Source organism: Panthera tigris, chromosome C2, assembly GCF_018350195.1.
Source record: "Panthera tigris isolate Pti1 chromosome C2, P.tigris_Pti1_mat1.1, whole genome shotgun sequence".
NCBI lineage: Eukaryota > Metazoa > Chordata > Mammalia > Carnivora > Felidae > Panthera > Panthera tigris.
The window spans coordinates 68,844,411-68,859,744 of record NC_056668.1 but is presented as its reverse complement, the minus strand read 5'-3'; the positions used below and the strand labels follow the sequence as shown (position 1 = coordinate 68,859,744).

Below are 15,334 nucleotides of genomic sequence, written 5' to 3'. Positions count from 1 at the left end.
GTAGCCAACTTGACAATAAATTTTATAAATAAATAAATAAATAAATAAATAAATAAATAAATAAATAAATGTAGATAAGTAGAATCAGAGTTATGAACTCTGCGCTCTCTTTAACTTACATGTTTTGAAGACTGGGGAATATAGAACATGTTCAGAGATTGAGTTTAGTCCAAATTTACTGTAGTAGATACTTCTGGTTAAAATAATATCTCTACCTTATTTTCAGCTTAAACTTAAGGAACAAATATGTCTTGTATGTCTTGTTTGCTTGACATTTTACTTAGAACAAATAATTTATTGATTTCAATTGTAATTGTGGATTTGTATGATATATCACCTTTAAAAAAATTAATAACATAATATATACATCAAATGGAGTATTATTCAGCCTTAAAAAGGAAGGGAATTTTGACACTTACTACAAGACATTAGATTAAGTGAAATAAGTCAGTCACAAAAGGAGAAACACTGTATGATTCCACTTATATGAGCTTCCTGGAGTAGTCAAATTCATAGAGACTCTAAGTAGAAGCGTGTTGCCAGGGGCTGAGGGAAGGAGTGGATGGGAAGTTAATGTGTAATGGATACAGAATTTCATTTTGGCAAGATGAGAAGGTTCTGGAGATGGATGTTAGGTACAGCAGTGTGAATATATTTAATGTCACTGAATATATTTAATGCCACAGAGCTGTGCAATAAAAAGTGGCCACACTGGCAAATTTCATGTTATATTTTTATCACAAAAAGAAAGGAAACAACATTTCAGGTTTTGTCAAGACAACCTACTGAGAATATAATAGAAAAATATGTGTATATTTACTATAATTTAATGCATTATACCATAGGTGATATCTTCAGTGAAACACACTGGGCCTGCTAAATTAACAAATGGAAAGAAAGGGTAAGTACTTAAAGAAGTTCACCACTTGAGAAAATGTCAAGAGAGTTTTTCATGAGTTTTTGGGCTGGACTAAATTTTGCCTATCCCAGAAAACTAGATAGGTATCTACCTTCACAGACTCGGGGGAGGAACCTTCCATATCTACCCATGTTGGTCATCTTAGTGTTTAATAATCTTTATAATCATTATAAAATCTTATATAAATCCCATCTTATGGACAAGCTTCCTTATTCAACCTTTACTGGGAAGAAAATGACTACTTATATTTTAGAAACAAATTTTGTAGTATGTGAAAACATTAATGAACTTGTTTTCTAGGACACATTTAAGAAAGATATCACGTTTTAATGCAGATTCTGGCTATCTTATCCGTTCTGACTCAGAAAGTCAGGTAAGATTAAACTGAATAGATAAAATATATACTATCTTTTTAAAAATGTTTATTTATTTTTGAGGGAGGAAGAGAAAGAGCAAGAGTGGGAGAGGGACAGAGAGATAGGGAAAGAGAGAATCTCAAGGAGACTCCGTGCTATCAGTGTAGAGCCTGATGTGGGGCTCCATCTCACCAACTATGAGTTCATGACCTGAGCCAAAATCAAGAGTCAGAAGATTGACTGACTGAACCACTCAGATGCCCCTACAATACGCAGTATCTTAATTAGTCTTCAGGTAAAAGCTAAAAAGTAGGAATAAAAGTGCAGAGGTTAAGTATTAATTGCCTTAAGGACATATGAAGGCTTTTTGCTTTAAAACATGTTTTCTACCAATAATAAATTGCTTCTAAAATTTTTTTTAAAACTATATAATTTGTTGTTTTCTGTGCCAAAATTTTATATATGAATTTCTAAATGAGTTTCTCCTTACAGACTGAAACTGTGCAAGGGCTTGATGGTTGTGCTTCTTTGCTGCGGGACATTTTAAGAAATGAAGATTCAGGTTTTTTGATTTTTTAAACGCCCTTTGCTAACCACCTTTTCTAAATTAATAATTCTCTTAATACAAATGAAGTTTTGTTTTAATTATTAATAGGTTCAGAAATAGCATATTCAGAAAATAGATATAATCCCAGATCTTTAGAAGGCAAAAGATTTGGATCCAAAAAGAAAGGACATGAAAAACATGTTTCTTCAGGAGTCCGGAAAGAAATTTGTAAGTATTTTCTCTGTTTTGTTTTTTGGGGTTTTTTTTTTTTTTTGATGTTTATTTATTTGTTTTGAGACAGAGAACGTGCACATGAGCGCGCACAAGTCGGGGAGGGGCAGAAGGAGAGAATCCCAGCAGGCTCCACACTTTCAGTGCAGAGCCCAACTCAGGACTTGATCCCACAAACTATGAGATTATGACCCAAGCCCAAATCAAGAATCAGATACTTAACTGACTGAGCCACCCAGGCGCCCCTTTTTTTGTTTAAATATAAGCTTTGGGGTACCTGGCTGGCTCAGTCAGTGGAATATGAGATCGTGGGGTTGGATCTTGATCGTGGGGTTGAGTGACCCCCATGTTGCATACAGAGATTACTTAAAGAATAAATAAAATCTTTAATATATATATATAATCTTTAATTATGAGGGTTTTGATAAACTATTGGGATTATGCAGTTGGTCTTTCATTTTAATAATATGTGGTTATTAAGGTGTATGTGTGTGCTTATGCTTCTCTTTCTCTATTCAGCTTCTAATTACTGGGTAGTTACTTTGTTTACTATCACTTTCCCAAGAAGAAAAGTAGAAAAAGTGACTGACTGGGTTTTGTAGAAGAAAAGGTTCAAACTCAGAATGACATTTGGGAGGTATATAGAGTTATCTTTGTTCTCCTTACCACTTCTTTCTATAGATAACCACAAATTGGTTTTGTTTCATGTGCATACTTACAGATACTAATTGATTTAAAATCATTTTATGTGTATATATCCTACGTAGGTTTAGCAACTCAACTTGTTGAGCTGCACAGTTAGAATACATGGTACCTAAGAAGGTAAAATTCCAAGTTGGGTAGGTAAGTAAGGAAAGACAGCTTTCCACTGCTTAATGGTGAATGTAGCCAAGAATATTTTACATCCTCCCTGTTAACTTTGCTAACTTTATAAAGTGTAATAATTCAGCAAACAATAATTCAGTTTAGAACAAACAAGTTTTGATTATGTTGCCCCCTGGAGGCCTGTAGAACAAGATAGCCCAAAAAGGAGATGAAAATATCCACAATGGGAATTCAGATAGACAAGAATGAGACTAGCTAGTTCTGTGGTTCAGGCAGGCCAAAAATATCAGCGCAGCAGTGCATGATTAGAATCAGCTTAGGCAAGAGGTAAAGTCTAGAAAGTTATCCACAGCAACAGCCATGAATATTAAGAGATCTGGATCCAGGCAAACAGGCTGAGAAAATGAGAGTAGAGCATTTATAGGAGTAGAGGTTGATGTTCAGAATGTCATGAGTTGGAGAATAAGGCAGAGAACTGAACAACTTACTAATCCATCTTGGAGGGTAGTCATTTTTAGCTTCATATTATCTTGACTTGCACTGTTCAAGAAGGTATTTAGGTGCATGTGGCCATTGCGCACTTGAAGTATGGCTAGTACAACCAAGGAGCTGAATTGCAAATGTTATTTACTTTAATTAACTTAAATTTGAAAACAGATACTTGACCCAGTTATTAGAAAACTTTTAAGCATGTTTGGAATAACTTGGATATATGAATCTACTTTTTCAACTATCAATTTTATTAAATCTAAATTCAGATCAGATATTTCTGATGAAAATTTTGCATCCAAGTTGAGATGTGCTTTGTGCTAGGTTTAAAAGATTTAATACAAAAATATCTAAAAATTTTACATTAATTACATGTTGAAATGTTAATGTTTCGGATATATTGATTTCAATAAAATGTTGAAATTTTACCTATTTTTACTTTTTTAATATAGCTACTGGAAAATTTTTAATTGCATACATGGTTTACATTATATTTCTATTGGGCAACACTGATCTAAACTAGGGACAAGCAGAGTATAGCTTGGTTTATTTATAAGTAATGTTTTGTTATTTATTTTGTAAATAAAGGTTTATTGGAGTGCAGCCATGCTAGTTCATTTACGTATTTTCTATGACTACTTTTGTGCTGCAACAATAGAGTTGAGTGTTGTGACAGAGACCATCTTGTCTGCTAAGCCTGAAATATTTATTCTCTAGCCTTTTAAGGAAAAGTGTGCTAACCCCTGGTCCAAATTCTTAAAGCCAAGGTCTATTTACTGGGGCCCAATGGACAAATAAAGGAATGGTAGCACCAATTGCTCATTCCTCTAATCTCCTCTTTTTTTTCTCAAGGCAGGCTATTTCTTGTCCAGGGCATTCCTCTTTAGGGAACTCTCATTTGGAATGTATGTTGCTGACAATGGTGCCATGGTAGCAACTTTCTGGATCCCAGCTTAACTGCTTACTAGTCACAGTTGCAACAGAAAAGAGATGGCAACACTCTAAGATAATTCAAGGAGGGTTTATTTACAGAGGAACTCATTACAAAGGAATGAGTGGGGTATAGGGAAACCACAAGGGATTATGCTAGCCCAGTGCAAGCAGCAGCAGCAGAGGCCTTAAGAGATGAGTTTAGGGAGAGGTTACTAGGACCCAGACACTGTTATTTAGAGTAGACTGCCATGAGAAGAGCGGTGAGCTTCATTTAAGGAACAAAGTTGACCCAAGTTTCTTCAAAGAGAGGGGTTTGGGAATAAATACTCTGACTTCATGCTTCTTCTTTCTTTGGTACTTGCAAGACTCCCAGTGGGTCAGACCCAATTGGACCCCTTTTGATGTATATCAAGTCTGGGACTTGATTTTTATTCTTACAGGCTAATAAGTTAGCCTTACTGTGTCATGGATGCTGGCAGGAGACACAAGATTCCTGGGTCAGAGACAAAGGACTTTATTACTCACACAGTAAATAAAGTAAGCAACATGTATGTTAGCCTATTTCCCCCTCACTCCCAATTCCTGTGGGGGTAATGTGATGGACCCAGATGGATGCTGCTCATCCTGTAGGTTTCTTTCAGCTGAGGAACACTGAGCTTGGGAAATCCATTGTGTTGGTAGTGAGCACTTGTCTCAGGGAAACATTACCTTATCCTTTGAGGTTATTCACTACAAACACAACCAAGAGAAATGGCCCAGATAAAGAGCTTAGGTCAAGGCCTTACTTTCTTAGTATACTGAGCAAGACACATAGAAGCACAAGAGGCCCATGAGGACTGTCTCTTAACAGTGTAATCCATATGGATTAGCATCCCAGGAAGAGCAGTGTGGAGACAAGTAGAGGATGGATTTGGAGGAGCAGATGAGAGATACCTGGCTTTCTAGATCCTCAGACTCTAGAATTTTAAGGAATTTATTACAGCATGTTAACTAGTATCTTATGTATTATTTCAGTTTTAAGATACATTATCTTACTATTTTATGTTAACTGTCTCCTGGGGTGTGATCTTATGTATTTTCTGTCTGGAACCTGCCTGATCATTGAGTGTCTGTGGGGTCAAGCTCACCCACCTTATGCAGACTGGGAGTAAGGAGGCAGAAAGGCAGTTCCAGAAATGCATGGAGCTTCTTGAGAGTGCTCCCGACATTTAAAGAAAAAACATTTTTTTAATAAGCAACTTTTTACATTTGATAGCTGTTGAATGCTATGGGCACATGGCTCTGCTTTCAGTAACATACATCTATTGCTGCCCTCACCTTGGGGAAATAAACTGCTACAGGGAGAGCATTGATTGCCCCCTTCAAGTCTAGGTGTTCTTTTACATTCAAATTATAATAGGCATCCAGCAGCTCTTATCTGTAGTGGTTATTTGTTCTATATGAGTGGCAGAAATTATCTTACCACTGGACAATGCTTGTACATCCAAGCAGTAGTGCTTGTATAGAAGCTAGGATTCAAGGACTAAAGAAGTTTTGTGGACTGAATAATGAGTACATTCCTTTCATGAGTTCTAGTTATCAACTGACACCAATTAGACATATCATCATCCTAATGTGTTAGGTAACATTTTCATGTAGGGTGGTTTGGTGTAATGAACAAGAGCAAGAAAATATATCTTATTTGTGTTTGTGTATTAACAGGCTCATTTTGTTGGTGGTGGTTTGGCTGTTTTTTTTTTTTTTTTTAATTTTAAAATTAGTAGTAATTTAAATGCAGTCTTTTATTTATTTATTTATTTTAAAAAATTTTAAGTTTATTTTTTTGGGGGGGGGGGCGGTGGGTCAGGGGAGGGGCAGAGAGAGAGGGAAAGAGAGAGTATCCCAAGCCGGATCCACATTGTCAGCAAGGAGCCCGAAGGGGGCTTAAACTCACAAACCATGATATCATGACTTGAGCTGAAATCAAAAGTTGACCACTTAACCAACAGAGCCACCCAGGTGCCCCTAAATGCAATCTTTTATATGAATTTATGGTTTTTACCTTGTCTTGAATAATTTGCTTTAAGATTTGCCTCTTAAATACAAATCTTTAGCATTATCGATAGAGTTTTGTATAGACTAAGTTAATAAAGGAATAGATTGAGTCATTTTAATTCTAAGGCTTTGATTTTTTAAGAGATATGTTTGAAGTTTATTAATTTATGTTGCATGATGACATCTTCTAGCAGATGCAGAGGCATAATAGTGTAGCTCGGCTTTATCAGAGATTGTGAAAACTACTCCTTGAAAAGAAGGTGAATGAGAGCCAATGCTTGGGACCCCTAACTGTAAAATCTAGAATTCATCAAACCAGGCAATTCTGTCTTATAGGACCAAAGAAAATACAAGTGCAGAAGAGAGACCAGGAATCAGGAGGAAAGGAAGACCAGTGTGCAGGATAGCCATGGGCTGCCTGTGATCTCATCCTCCACCATTTTAGGTTTCAAAGCTAAAAATATTTTAGAGATACTTTTCTACTTGATTAATTATAAAATTGTATTTCCAATAAGAAATAATTTTTTTGCAGAAATGTTCATTAACCAGTTTGTTGCTCATCTATTCAGATAATGAAGAATAACTTCTTTTTCGTTTTAATCACCTCAGAGGGCACATGTTTAGAGGTATAGTGTTGATATCGGATGGGAATATTTGTGAATATGAAATATTTACTTGTCTGAGTTAAGACTTTGTAGCAATTTGGTAATAGATCTAACATTAAGTTCTTACTGTGTGCTAGAAGTAGGTGATACTTTTATTATCATTTTTATGATGAGGAAGAAGAGGCCAAGAGAGGTTAAGTTAATTTGCCAAAAGTTACTCAGCTAGTAACTGTTAGAACTTGTACTCAAGTCTGGGAAATATGTTCACAGGAATAGATCACCTCAAAAGGAAGCATACCCCAAGTCTAAATAGAAGCATCTACTATCTCATCCATTTTCATAGTCAAATAATAATTTAGTAGTTTTTTTCTTTAGATTTTTTTTCAATCTTCATTGGTTATATTAGTTAATCTGCCTTTAACTTTTTGCTTTTACATGTAAGTTGTATGCTTTGGCAATGTTTTTATTTTTAGTAAGCTATATATATTTGGAGAATTCCATACCATTTTTTAAAACTTCATTTTTTAAACAATGAGTAACTTGCATAAATCAGTTGCACAAATTGACAAATTTTTGCGTATGTATACACTCATGTAGCTTCCACCCAGATGAAGATACAGAACATTTTTAGCACCCTACCATGCTTCTGCCCCATCATCATCCTTACCACCTACCCTCATCCTTAAGTAACTAGTTTTCTGACTTCTATCTGCACTGGAGAATTTTACCTATTCTGCATTGGAGAATTTTACCTATATTTGAACTTCATATAAATATACTTATATACTATGTAGTCTGTGTCTGACATCTTTCATACATTATGTCTGTCAGATTCATAGAGGCAGTTGAAAAATGAGTAATTTGTTCTTTTCCATTGCTGCATAGTATTCCATTGTACGAGTATACCACAGTTTATCCATTTCTACTATTCATGGCTATTTGGAAGTTAACATTTTTGGCTACTGCAAATAAAGCTGTTGTGAATACCCTTGTACAGATCTTTTGGTAACCATGAACACTTACACCTGGGAATACATTTGCTGTATCTAGAATATATATTTAGCTACTACCAAAATCTAGATATTTTCTGAATTTATTTTGCACCCTGATAACCAATGATCTACCAAGAACACTCTCATTTCTGTTAATAATCTTATAGAAAAAGTTTGTGAAGGGGATCTCATTAGGGAAATAGATCTTGATACTTTTCTCTCTAGATCTCTAGAGTAGTGCTATGTAGAAAACATTGCTTTTCATGTATTAGTTTATTAATTCCAGGTTTCTCCCTTGTACTACTTTGTAGGTAGACTAATAATGAGACTCTATGGGGGCAAATAATGAAGCACAAGATACAGCCCTGCCTAAAGAAGCTTACAGTTTAGTCAGATAGACAAGAGAATGAAAGATAAGCAATATAGTGTAATGTGCAGGTGACATATAACTCATATAGACACTATGTGCTCTGGGATGGTGAAGAGCGGTCATTGGAGTAGAATGATTGGAAAAGGCTTCATGGAAGAGGGAAGCCTTCAGATGAGCCTTGGTGCGTGGGTAGAATTGAGTTGGAAGAATGGTTCATCACAAGTAATGTTATAGGAAGGTGAGAGAAGCTTTTTGTGTGTCTAAATTGACTTGACTGGAATGAAAATTTGAGTTGGAAAAAGTTGGTGGGAAAAGTTGGTTGTGGTCAGGCTTTGGAAACTTTAAATGCCAGGTTAAGATTTTCTTTGAGGGCCCATTGTCTAGATTAAGTACACTTTTATTCTTGGTCTTGGAGCTCTGATTTTTTAAAAAAATGATCCAAGCATTCAAATTTTTACAGACTATTCTGTCTCTCCTATTCCGTTTTCCCCTGAGAGCATGAACTGGACAAGGAGCAAGGTGAAAGAGTTTTACTGGATTTTTAAAATAACACCCTTAAAGAGGGGTCTTATAATTGAAGGAGAGATTTCACAAATACCATTTAATAGAGACTTTAAAGATGTAGTATAGATAATTTTTGACTGGAGAGCTTACACAATTCATTAACTACTTTTAAAAGAGAATTTGAGGTGATTTTCTTTAGGGGGTGATAGTGGTAAAGCCCTTCTGTAAAGTATATGGTGAATTGAGCTATTTCTGAGAGTCTTTTTCTTCCCTTGTATTTTATGATAAAAGTTTTTGAAGAATCCTATTTCAAGAATTTTTTTTCCTTCTTCCACATTAGTATCTTCAGATAATAAGAAATATGTACCTAATGAAACTTCTGCTGGAAGTGAGAGAGACTCATCAGATATACCACAGAATTGGTCATTTCAAGATCATTATAGAATGTATTCACCGATAATATACCAAGCCCTCTGTGAGCATGTGCAGACCCAAATGTCACTGATGAATAACTTGGCTTCAAAGAACAACCCTGATGGAATTCCTGCTATACCCTACCATACCATGTCTGGTTCTGGTTAGTATGAATGATGTTTTAAAATGCATGAATATAAACTCTAATTAAGTTTCCTACTTTTTGTAAAAGCAATATGAGATGTGATAACTTTTCCCCCTCTTACCTTTTAGAGTCTCAGGCAACTCCACATTCTAGTTATGGCTTACCAACCTCCACCCCAGTCCAGTTACTTCAGCCTCCATCCTGCCCTCCTATGGTTCATTCTGTGGGTACATTTTATACATTCTACAAATAATTATTTGCCTTTAGAAATTGTCACCTTGAGAGAGAAATTTGAATTTACTGATTGTAGTAATGCCCTAGGATGTAAATACTAATTATTCAAATTACTTTTTACTAGAAATATTTTACCCATTCATTAAGGACAATGTGGGAGGGGGAGGGAAAGAGATCAGTAGAAAAAAGAAATCACCCATAACTACCACTTAAGCACAATTGCTGTTAACATATTGATAGAGCACTTTCTAATCACTTAATTCTCTGATTTTGTTTTCTGGTTTTTATTTAAGTTTACCTTCTTTTAAGAATATGGTCATAATTAAATTTTATAAGTTTTATATACTACTTTTTTTATTTAGCATTTTACTGTGAACGTGTTTCTGTATTAATATATACCTTTTGTAAATTTTTAATAAGTGAATGAATACTCTAGTTAGTGGATATTCTGTGTTCTATGTAATTGCTCCCCTATGGTTAGACATTTAAGTAATAGCTTTTTACTACCATAACAGTTCTGTAAACATGTTTGTGCAAAAGCTTTTTGTATGTTTGAGCTTATTTTCTTGCAATGCAATTTCCCAAAGTGGAAGTTTGTTTCAGTCCCAAGGTGGACTGTTTTTTGATGCCTTTAAACCATATGTGATATTTGTAAACAATTTATTGTAGTCATGGCTTTATAATGTTCCCATATTGCAGGGGGAACTAATTAATAAGCTTGAAAAAACTAGAATATTGTGCTGAGGGGAAATCTGGCTTCCTCACTGGTGATCTATAACTCCATTCTGCAGAAGTCATTTTCTAATATTTCTGGTTTGAGTTGATTATAGTTAATACCTACAAGTCATTGCTCACATTTTTGAAGGCTTACCTTGTTTTTTTCTGTCTTTAGGAAGTTCAGACTGATGGTGGCAACCAGTTTGCATCACAAGGTAAAACTGCTTCTATGAACTGTACAAATGTTCTACAGAATTCCTTCAGTACTGGTCTTGGAGTTCCACGCAGCCTGCCCAAAAGTGACAGGCCACCTCTTCCACCATTCCAGCAGCTGGGTCTTGTCAGTGGGATTCTGCCACAACACGAAGTTCCTAAGGAACCAGACCTACTAAAATGTTTTCAAACATATATGAATCTATTGCATTCTCGTCAGCACAGTCAGACACACCAAAGCCCCACTCTGTTTCCACCAGCTTTCCTGTCCAGTAATGAAGATAGATGTGCCAAAGAACACATTGGAGAAGTCCCAAGTGAAAGAAAGGATTTAAACATACACATGCAAGATTCAAGAATAAAGGATGTGCAGAAAGCAAAAAATGTGAACCAGAGTGCTGAAAAAGTCAGAACTATAAAGTATTTGTTGGGAGAGCTCAAGGCCCTGGTAGCAGAGCAAGGTATATGAGCACTTTTAAAATGAATTTCTGTGGTGGTAATGCTAAATAGCAGTATCATATTATTTAGTCACCATTTAAATTTAGAAAAATCAACAGAGTTTGTGATATTTTCCATAGGAATATGTCTTGAGCTAATAAGGAAGTGAGTTCTGCCTATTTTATTGTTTAGATTTTGATCCCTCATGTTTCCTATGGGTTTGAAATGTACAAGAAAGAATCAAAACAGTCTTTTACTTGCAAGCATGTATTCATTCTACTTGATTCCGAAGGACCTTGGAAAGATTCAATCAAAGAGAATTTATAGCCATAAACTTTTAGGGGTTAGAAGACCCCTAAAGATGATTAACTCCCTAGCATAGACTGGTAATTTTTCCTATTTTAAAAAGATGCAGAGATTTTCTTCCTATAATTTCTTTAATAACCAACTGTTGCAAAGGTTTAACAAATCTGACTCGGAGGAGTAATCCAAACTTTTTAATGCCCTTTTCAATTTACTTGTGGGTTTTTTAATTAAATCAAGACAAATGTCTCAGATGGAATTATGAGATATTTGAGCCAAGTTGTATTCATTTGTTTTCATTCTGTGTATATGCTAAATAATGGCTTTCACTTGGAGTGAGTCACAGTTTTGGCATCTTAGAAAACACAGTAATTGATTGTGGAAGCACTGACTGAATACCTAATATTTTCAGACAAAAAGAAATTCCAAATCTTAAAATGTCTTATAGGAAGAACATAGCACTATTAATTTGAAGGCTCAATATATTAAAATCTCTGTGTTTTCAGACTTTCAATTTATCACTATTCTCTTGACCAAATACTGAATCATGATAACAGTAATAATAAGAGTAATAATGTTAGGTATCATTTATTGGATACTTACATGTGCCTGGCACTGTGCTATTTTATATGCATTATCTCATTTAATCCTCACAGCAATCCTATGAGGTATTGTTGTTATCTCCAGGTAACTATGGAGAAGAAATCTAGGCTCAAGAGTTAAGAAGTTTGACTAAAACTCTATTGCTAGAAAATGGCAGAGCTCAGGTCTCTGCCTCTAATGCTTATGATCAAAACCATTCTACAAAGGATTGGTAGGGAACTTCTCAGTAATTGTTTACTATGTGCTCAGATGTTTACTTTGTACATATACTTTACATTAGGGGCCTAAAATACCCGTGGGATTGGGGCGCCTGGGTGGCTCAGTGGTTAAGTGTCCGACTTCAGCTCAGGTCATGATCTCACAGTTTGTGAGTTCAAGCCCCGAGTTGGGCCCTGTGCTGACAGCTCAGATCTTGGAACCTGCTGCGGATTCTGGGTCTCCCTCTCGCTGCCCCTCCTCCACTCATGCTCTGTCTCTCTCTGTCTCTCAAGAATAAATAATAAAACATTAAAACACCCATGGGATTGAGTCACATTTTATAATTTAAAATATACTTTCTACTTCTTTAGGGTATAAGAGAGTTAATATTATAATTATTAAATGTTTTTAGTCGACAGAAAATTTGAATGGAAATGAAGGGGCAAATATAAAAGGACAAAAGATCTAAAATCCACCTACCTGTCTGTTTGCCACCTCTAAAACCATGCACTCTCCACAATTAATAGCAGAAATGGTACTGCTTTTGATGCAACACCAAATAAGGTGTGACTGGTTGTTTTAAATCTACTTTATAATATTAAATACTAAAACCTTATCAGAGAAGATCCTCCCTCAATATTTTGCCAAATTGAATCACCTAAAGAGAATTATTTGCTTATGCCAGGATCAAAGGTTGTGTTGTAAACGTTAATACTGTAATCAATTCTAGGAATCCCTTCAGCAATGATAAGGAATCCAGTAGTCCTTTGGGAATATGAATATGAACTGGGAAACATAGTTATCTTCTTACTAGACTCTTTAACTGGAAAAAAAACCAAAACACTAATAATCCTGTGATTGAAGATTAATCTTTAGTTTACTGAATTTTTTTAGAATTCTTTTGAGTAAGCAAATTCAGGCAGCAGAAAAGAGGAAAATAAAATTTATATATCAAATTTATAAGTAATCAAGTTGTTTATAGCAAGTATGTACATATCTGGGAAATTTTCTTTTTTAGTAATATACATAAATAATCTTATCCAAAAGCAACTAATGGTATTGTTTTTATTATTTCTTTGCCCGTACATAGAGGATTCAGAAATTCAGAGATTGATTACAGAATTGGAGATGTGTATATCTCTGCTTCCAGCAATAAGTGGAAACACAAATATTCAAGTTGAAATAGCACTGGCTATGCAACCACTAAGAAGTGAAAATGCCCAGTTACGCAGGTAAGCATTGTTCTTTGCATATTTTTGTCATTTGCAGAGATGTCCCATGGCCAGAACAAAGGTGCAAAATGAGATATCTAGGACTCTGTGTGAAAAATAGATTTAGTATTTTATTGTGTTTCTACTTTTACCTCTCCATTTCTGAACATTGCCAGCATTCTCTAACTTCTCTTCTGTTGCTTCTGCTCACTGGTACGTCTTTCCTCCCACCTCCTTTACCTCCATCGTCACTTGGTCATAGGGTACAGAGGAAAAATGAAGTTCCTCAAGGTATTTGTCAGGCTAGTCTAGGCTCTGCTGCAATATGAAACTTAAGAATCTCAGTGGTATAGCACGGTGAAAGTTTCTTTCTCCCTCATGCCGAGACCAGCATGGGCCGTCATCCTAGGACGCAGGATTTAGATTCCCTCTATCTTCTGAGGCCACTGTCTCATGAGATAATGTTTTTCAGGGAAAAGAGAACATGGATCTGGCACACCGTCTCTGTACCTCCCAGCCCAGAAGTGACAGTCTCACTTCCACTTCTATTTTGTGGGCTAAAATGGGGCAATGACACATATGGTCGTGCCTAATGTAAAGGTCTGGGACATAACATTTTCCCATACTGCCCGTGCACCCCGGAAGGAAAGGAGAACCTGATCGGGGTGAGCACCAGTAGCTCCACCACACTCAGTCACAGAAAACACTCAGTTAAATTCTTAGATATTTTGTCTTTTGGCTATCATAACTTATGTTGGAAACCATTTACATATTATTAGCAATATCCTAACTTTGCGTGTTTCAGCGATGACCACCAAGGCCACTACTCCAGGGTTTATACTTTGCAGAGAATTAGAATCCATTTTCAGTGCTTCTGCAGCACTGCAGTGTGAGTGCGTCCTGAGAAGGTATTAAGAGTTGTATGAGCTGTAGACATTGTATTGGGTAGGACCTGCAAGGACCTGCACAAACATTTTTAAGAAATCAGAAAGCAGTAAAATAGGACTCCTAGTTGGGAGAGCAGCTTAAATTTATAGATCTGGAGCCTGCAAAGGCATGACACCTAGTGAGATTTGCTTGCTTAGGATTATTTCTCTAATGGTCATTAGTCTCTAAGATACTATGATATAAGATGAGGTTGCTGGTTTTAAATTTTAATAATAACGTCTTCAGTTCTGACCTAGGCGATAGCATTAATTTTTCAAAATAAAAAACAAGTATGAATAATAGTAATGGTAATAGCCAGGAGTACTACTAACATTTATTGAATGTTTCTGATGTGCCAGGTTATGTCCTTTATATATGTCATCTCTTTAAATTCTCAGAATGGCTCTGTTGTGTTATTCTCATTTACACATGAGGAAACCAATGCACAGAGAGGTTATATAACTTATCCAATGTCATGTATATAAGAAGATTCAAACCAGGCCGTTTGCTTTTAGAGGCCAAATTATCTTAATTTGTACACTTCTGCATTGCTTTTGCTAGGAAGTAGAATCTATCTTACTTATACTTCAGTACTTCAATATTTAAGTGTATTTTGTGGAACAAAACTGTACTGTAAGCTGTTTGAAAGAAATATGTTTTTAAAGGTATGACTGTCAAGTAATTTTTTTTTTCTTAAATAAACATACCAGAACTTAGTCTCAGACTATTGTCTGTTTTAACATGTGCCGATGGGAAGTATCAGGAGTTCTTATTTATTTTCCTTCTTTAGAACATTTTAGAATTGTTTTAGGAGCTAATTTACAAGCCACTCAGGAAAATGAGACATACTACTTTATTGGTCACTGCTTGTGTTTAATTTTTTTAAAAAGGTATTAGTTTGATGTTCAACCACTTTCTTCAGACATGGCACCAGATCTTTTTGGTTCTGTGTCCTTAGAGGACAAAGATTATATAGCATACTATTCCCACTGTTTACTTGACCTTCTAAAGATGAAAATATTGAAAAATAAAGAATTTGTCTGTTTGTCTTTTTAGTGGAATGAGGTTTCCAGCAGAGGTATAGGAAGTTTTGTGCCTCTTTGGTAACTTTATTTGGAAAGAGTCA

At 35.5% G+C, this 15,334-nt stretch overlaps 1 protein-coding gene across 3 annotated transcripts in view; it reads left to right on the top strand.

Annotated features, from left to right (window-relative positions):
- Positions 1–15,334, top strand: part of CCDC14 (coiled-coil domain containing 14) — a 56,129-nt gene that overhangs the window by 8,531 nt on the left and 32,264 nt on the right. Inside the window, exons 2-10 of one of the 3 annotated variants that reach the window (XM_007098296.2) lie at positions 846–901; positions 1,220–1,292; positions 1,768–1,837; positions 1,931–2,050; positions 9,146–9,382; positions 9,493–9,587; positions 10,491–10,530; positions 10,789–10,989; positions 13,161–13,302. In XM_007098296.2, coding sequence (XP_007098358.2) covers positions 846–901; positions 1,220–1,292; positions 1,768–1,837; positions 1,931–2,050; positions 9,146–9,382; positions 9,493–9,587; positions 10,491–10,530; positions 10,789–10,989; positions 13,161–13,302 — 1,034 coding nt within the window. Of the gene's footprint in view, positions 1–845; positions 902–1,219; positions 1,293–1,767; positions 1,838–1,930; positions 2,051–6,670; positions 6,780–9,145; positions 9,383–9,492; positions 9,588–10,490; positions 10,990–13,160; positions 13,303–15,334 lie in introns of those variants that run through there. The other 2 variants (XM_007098295.2, XM_042956546.1) reach the window with 2 other exon arrangements.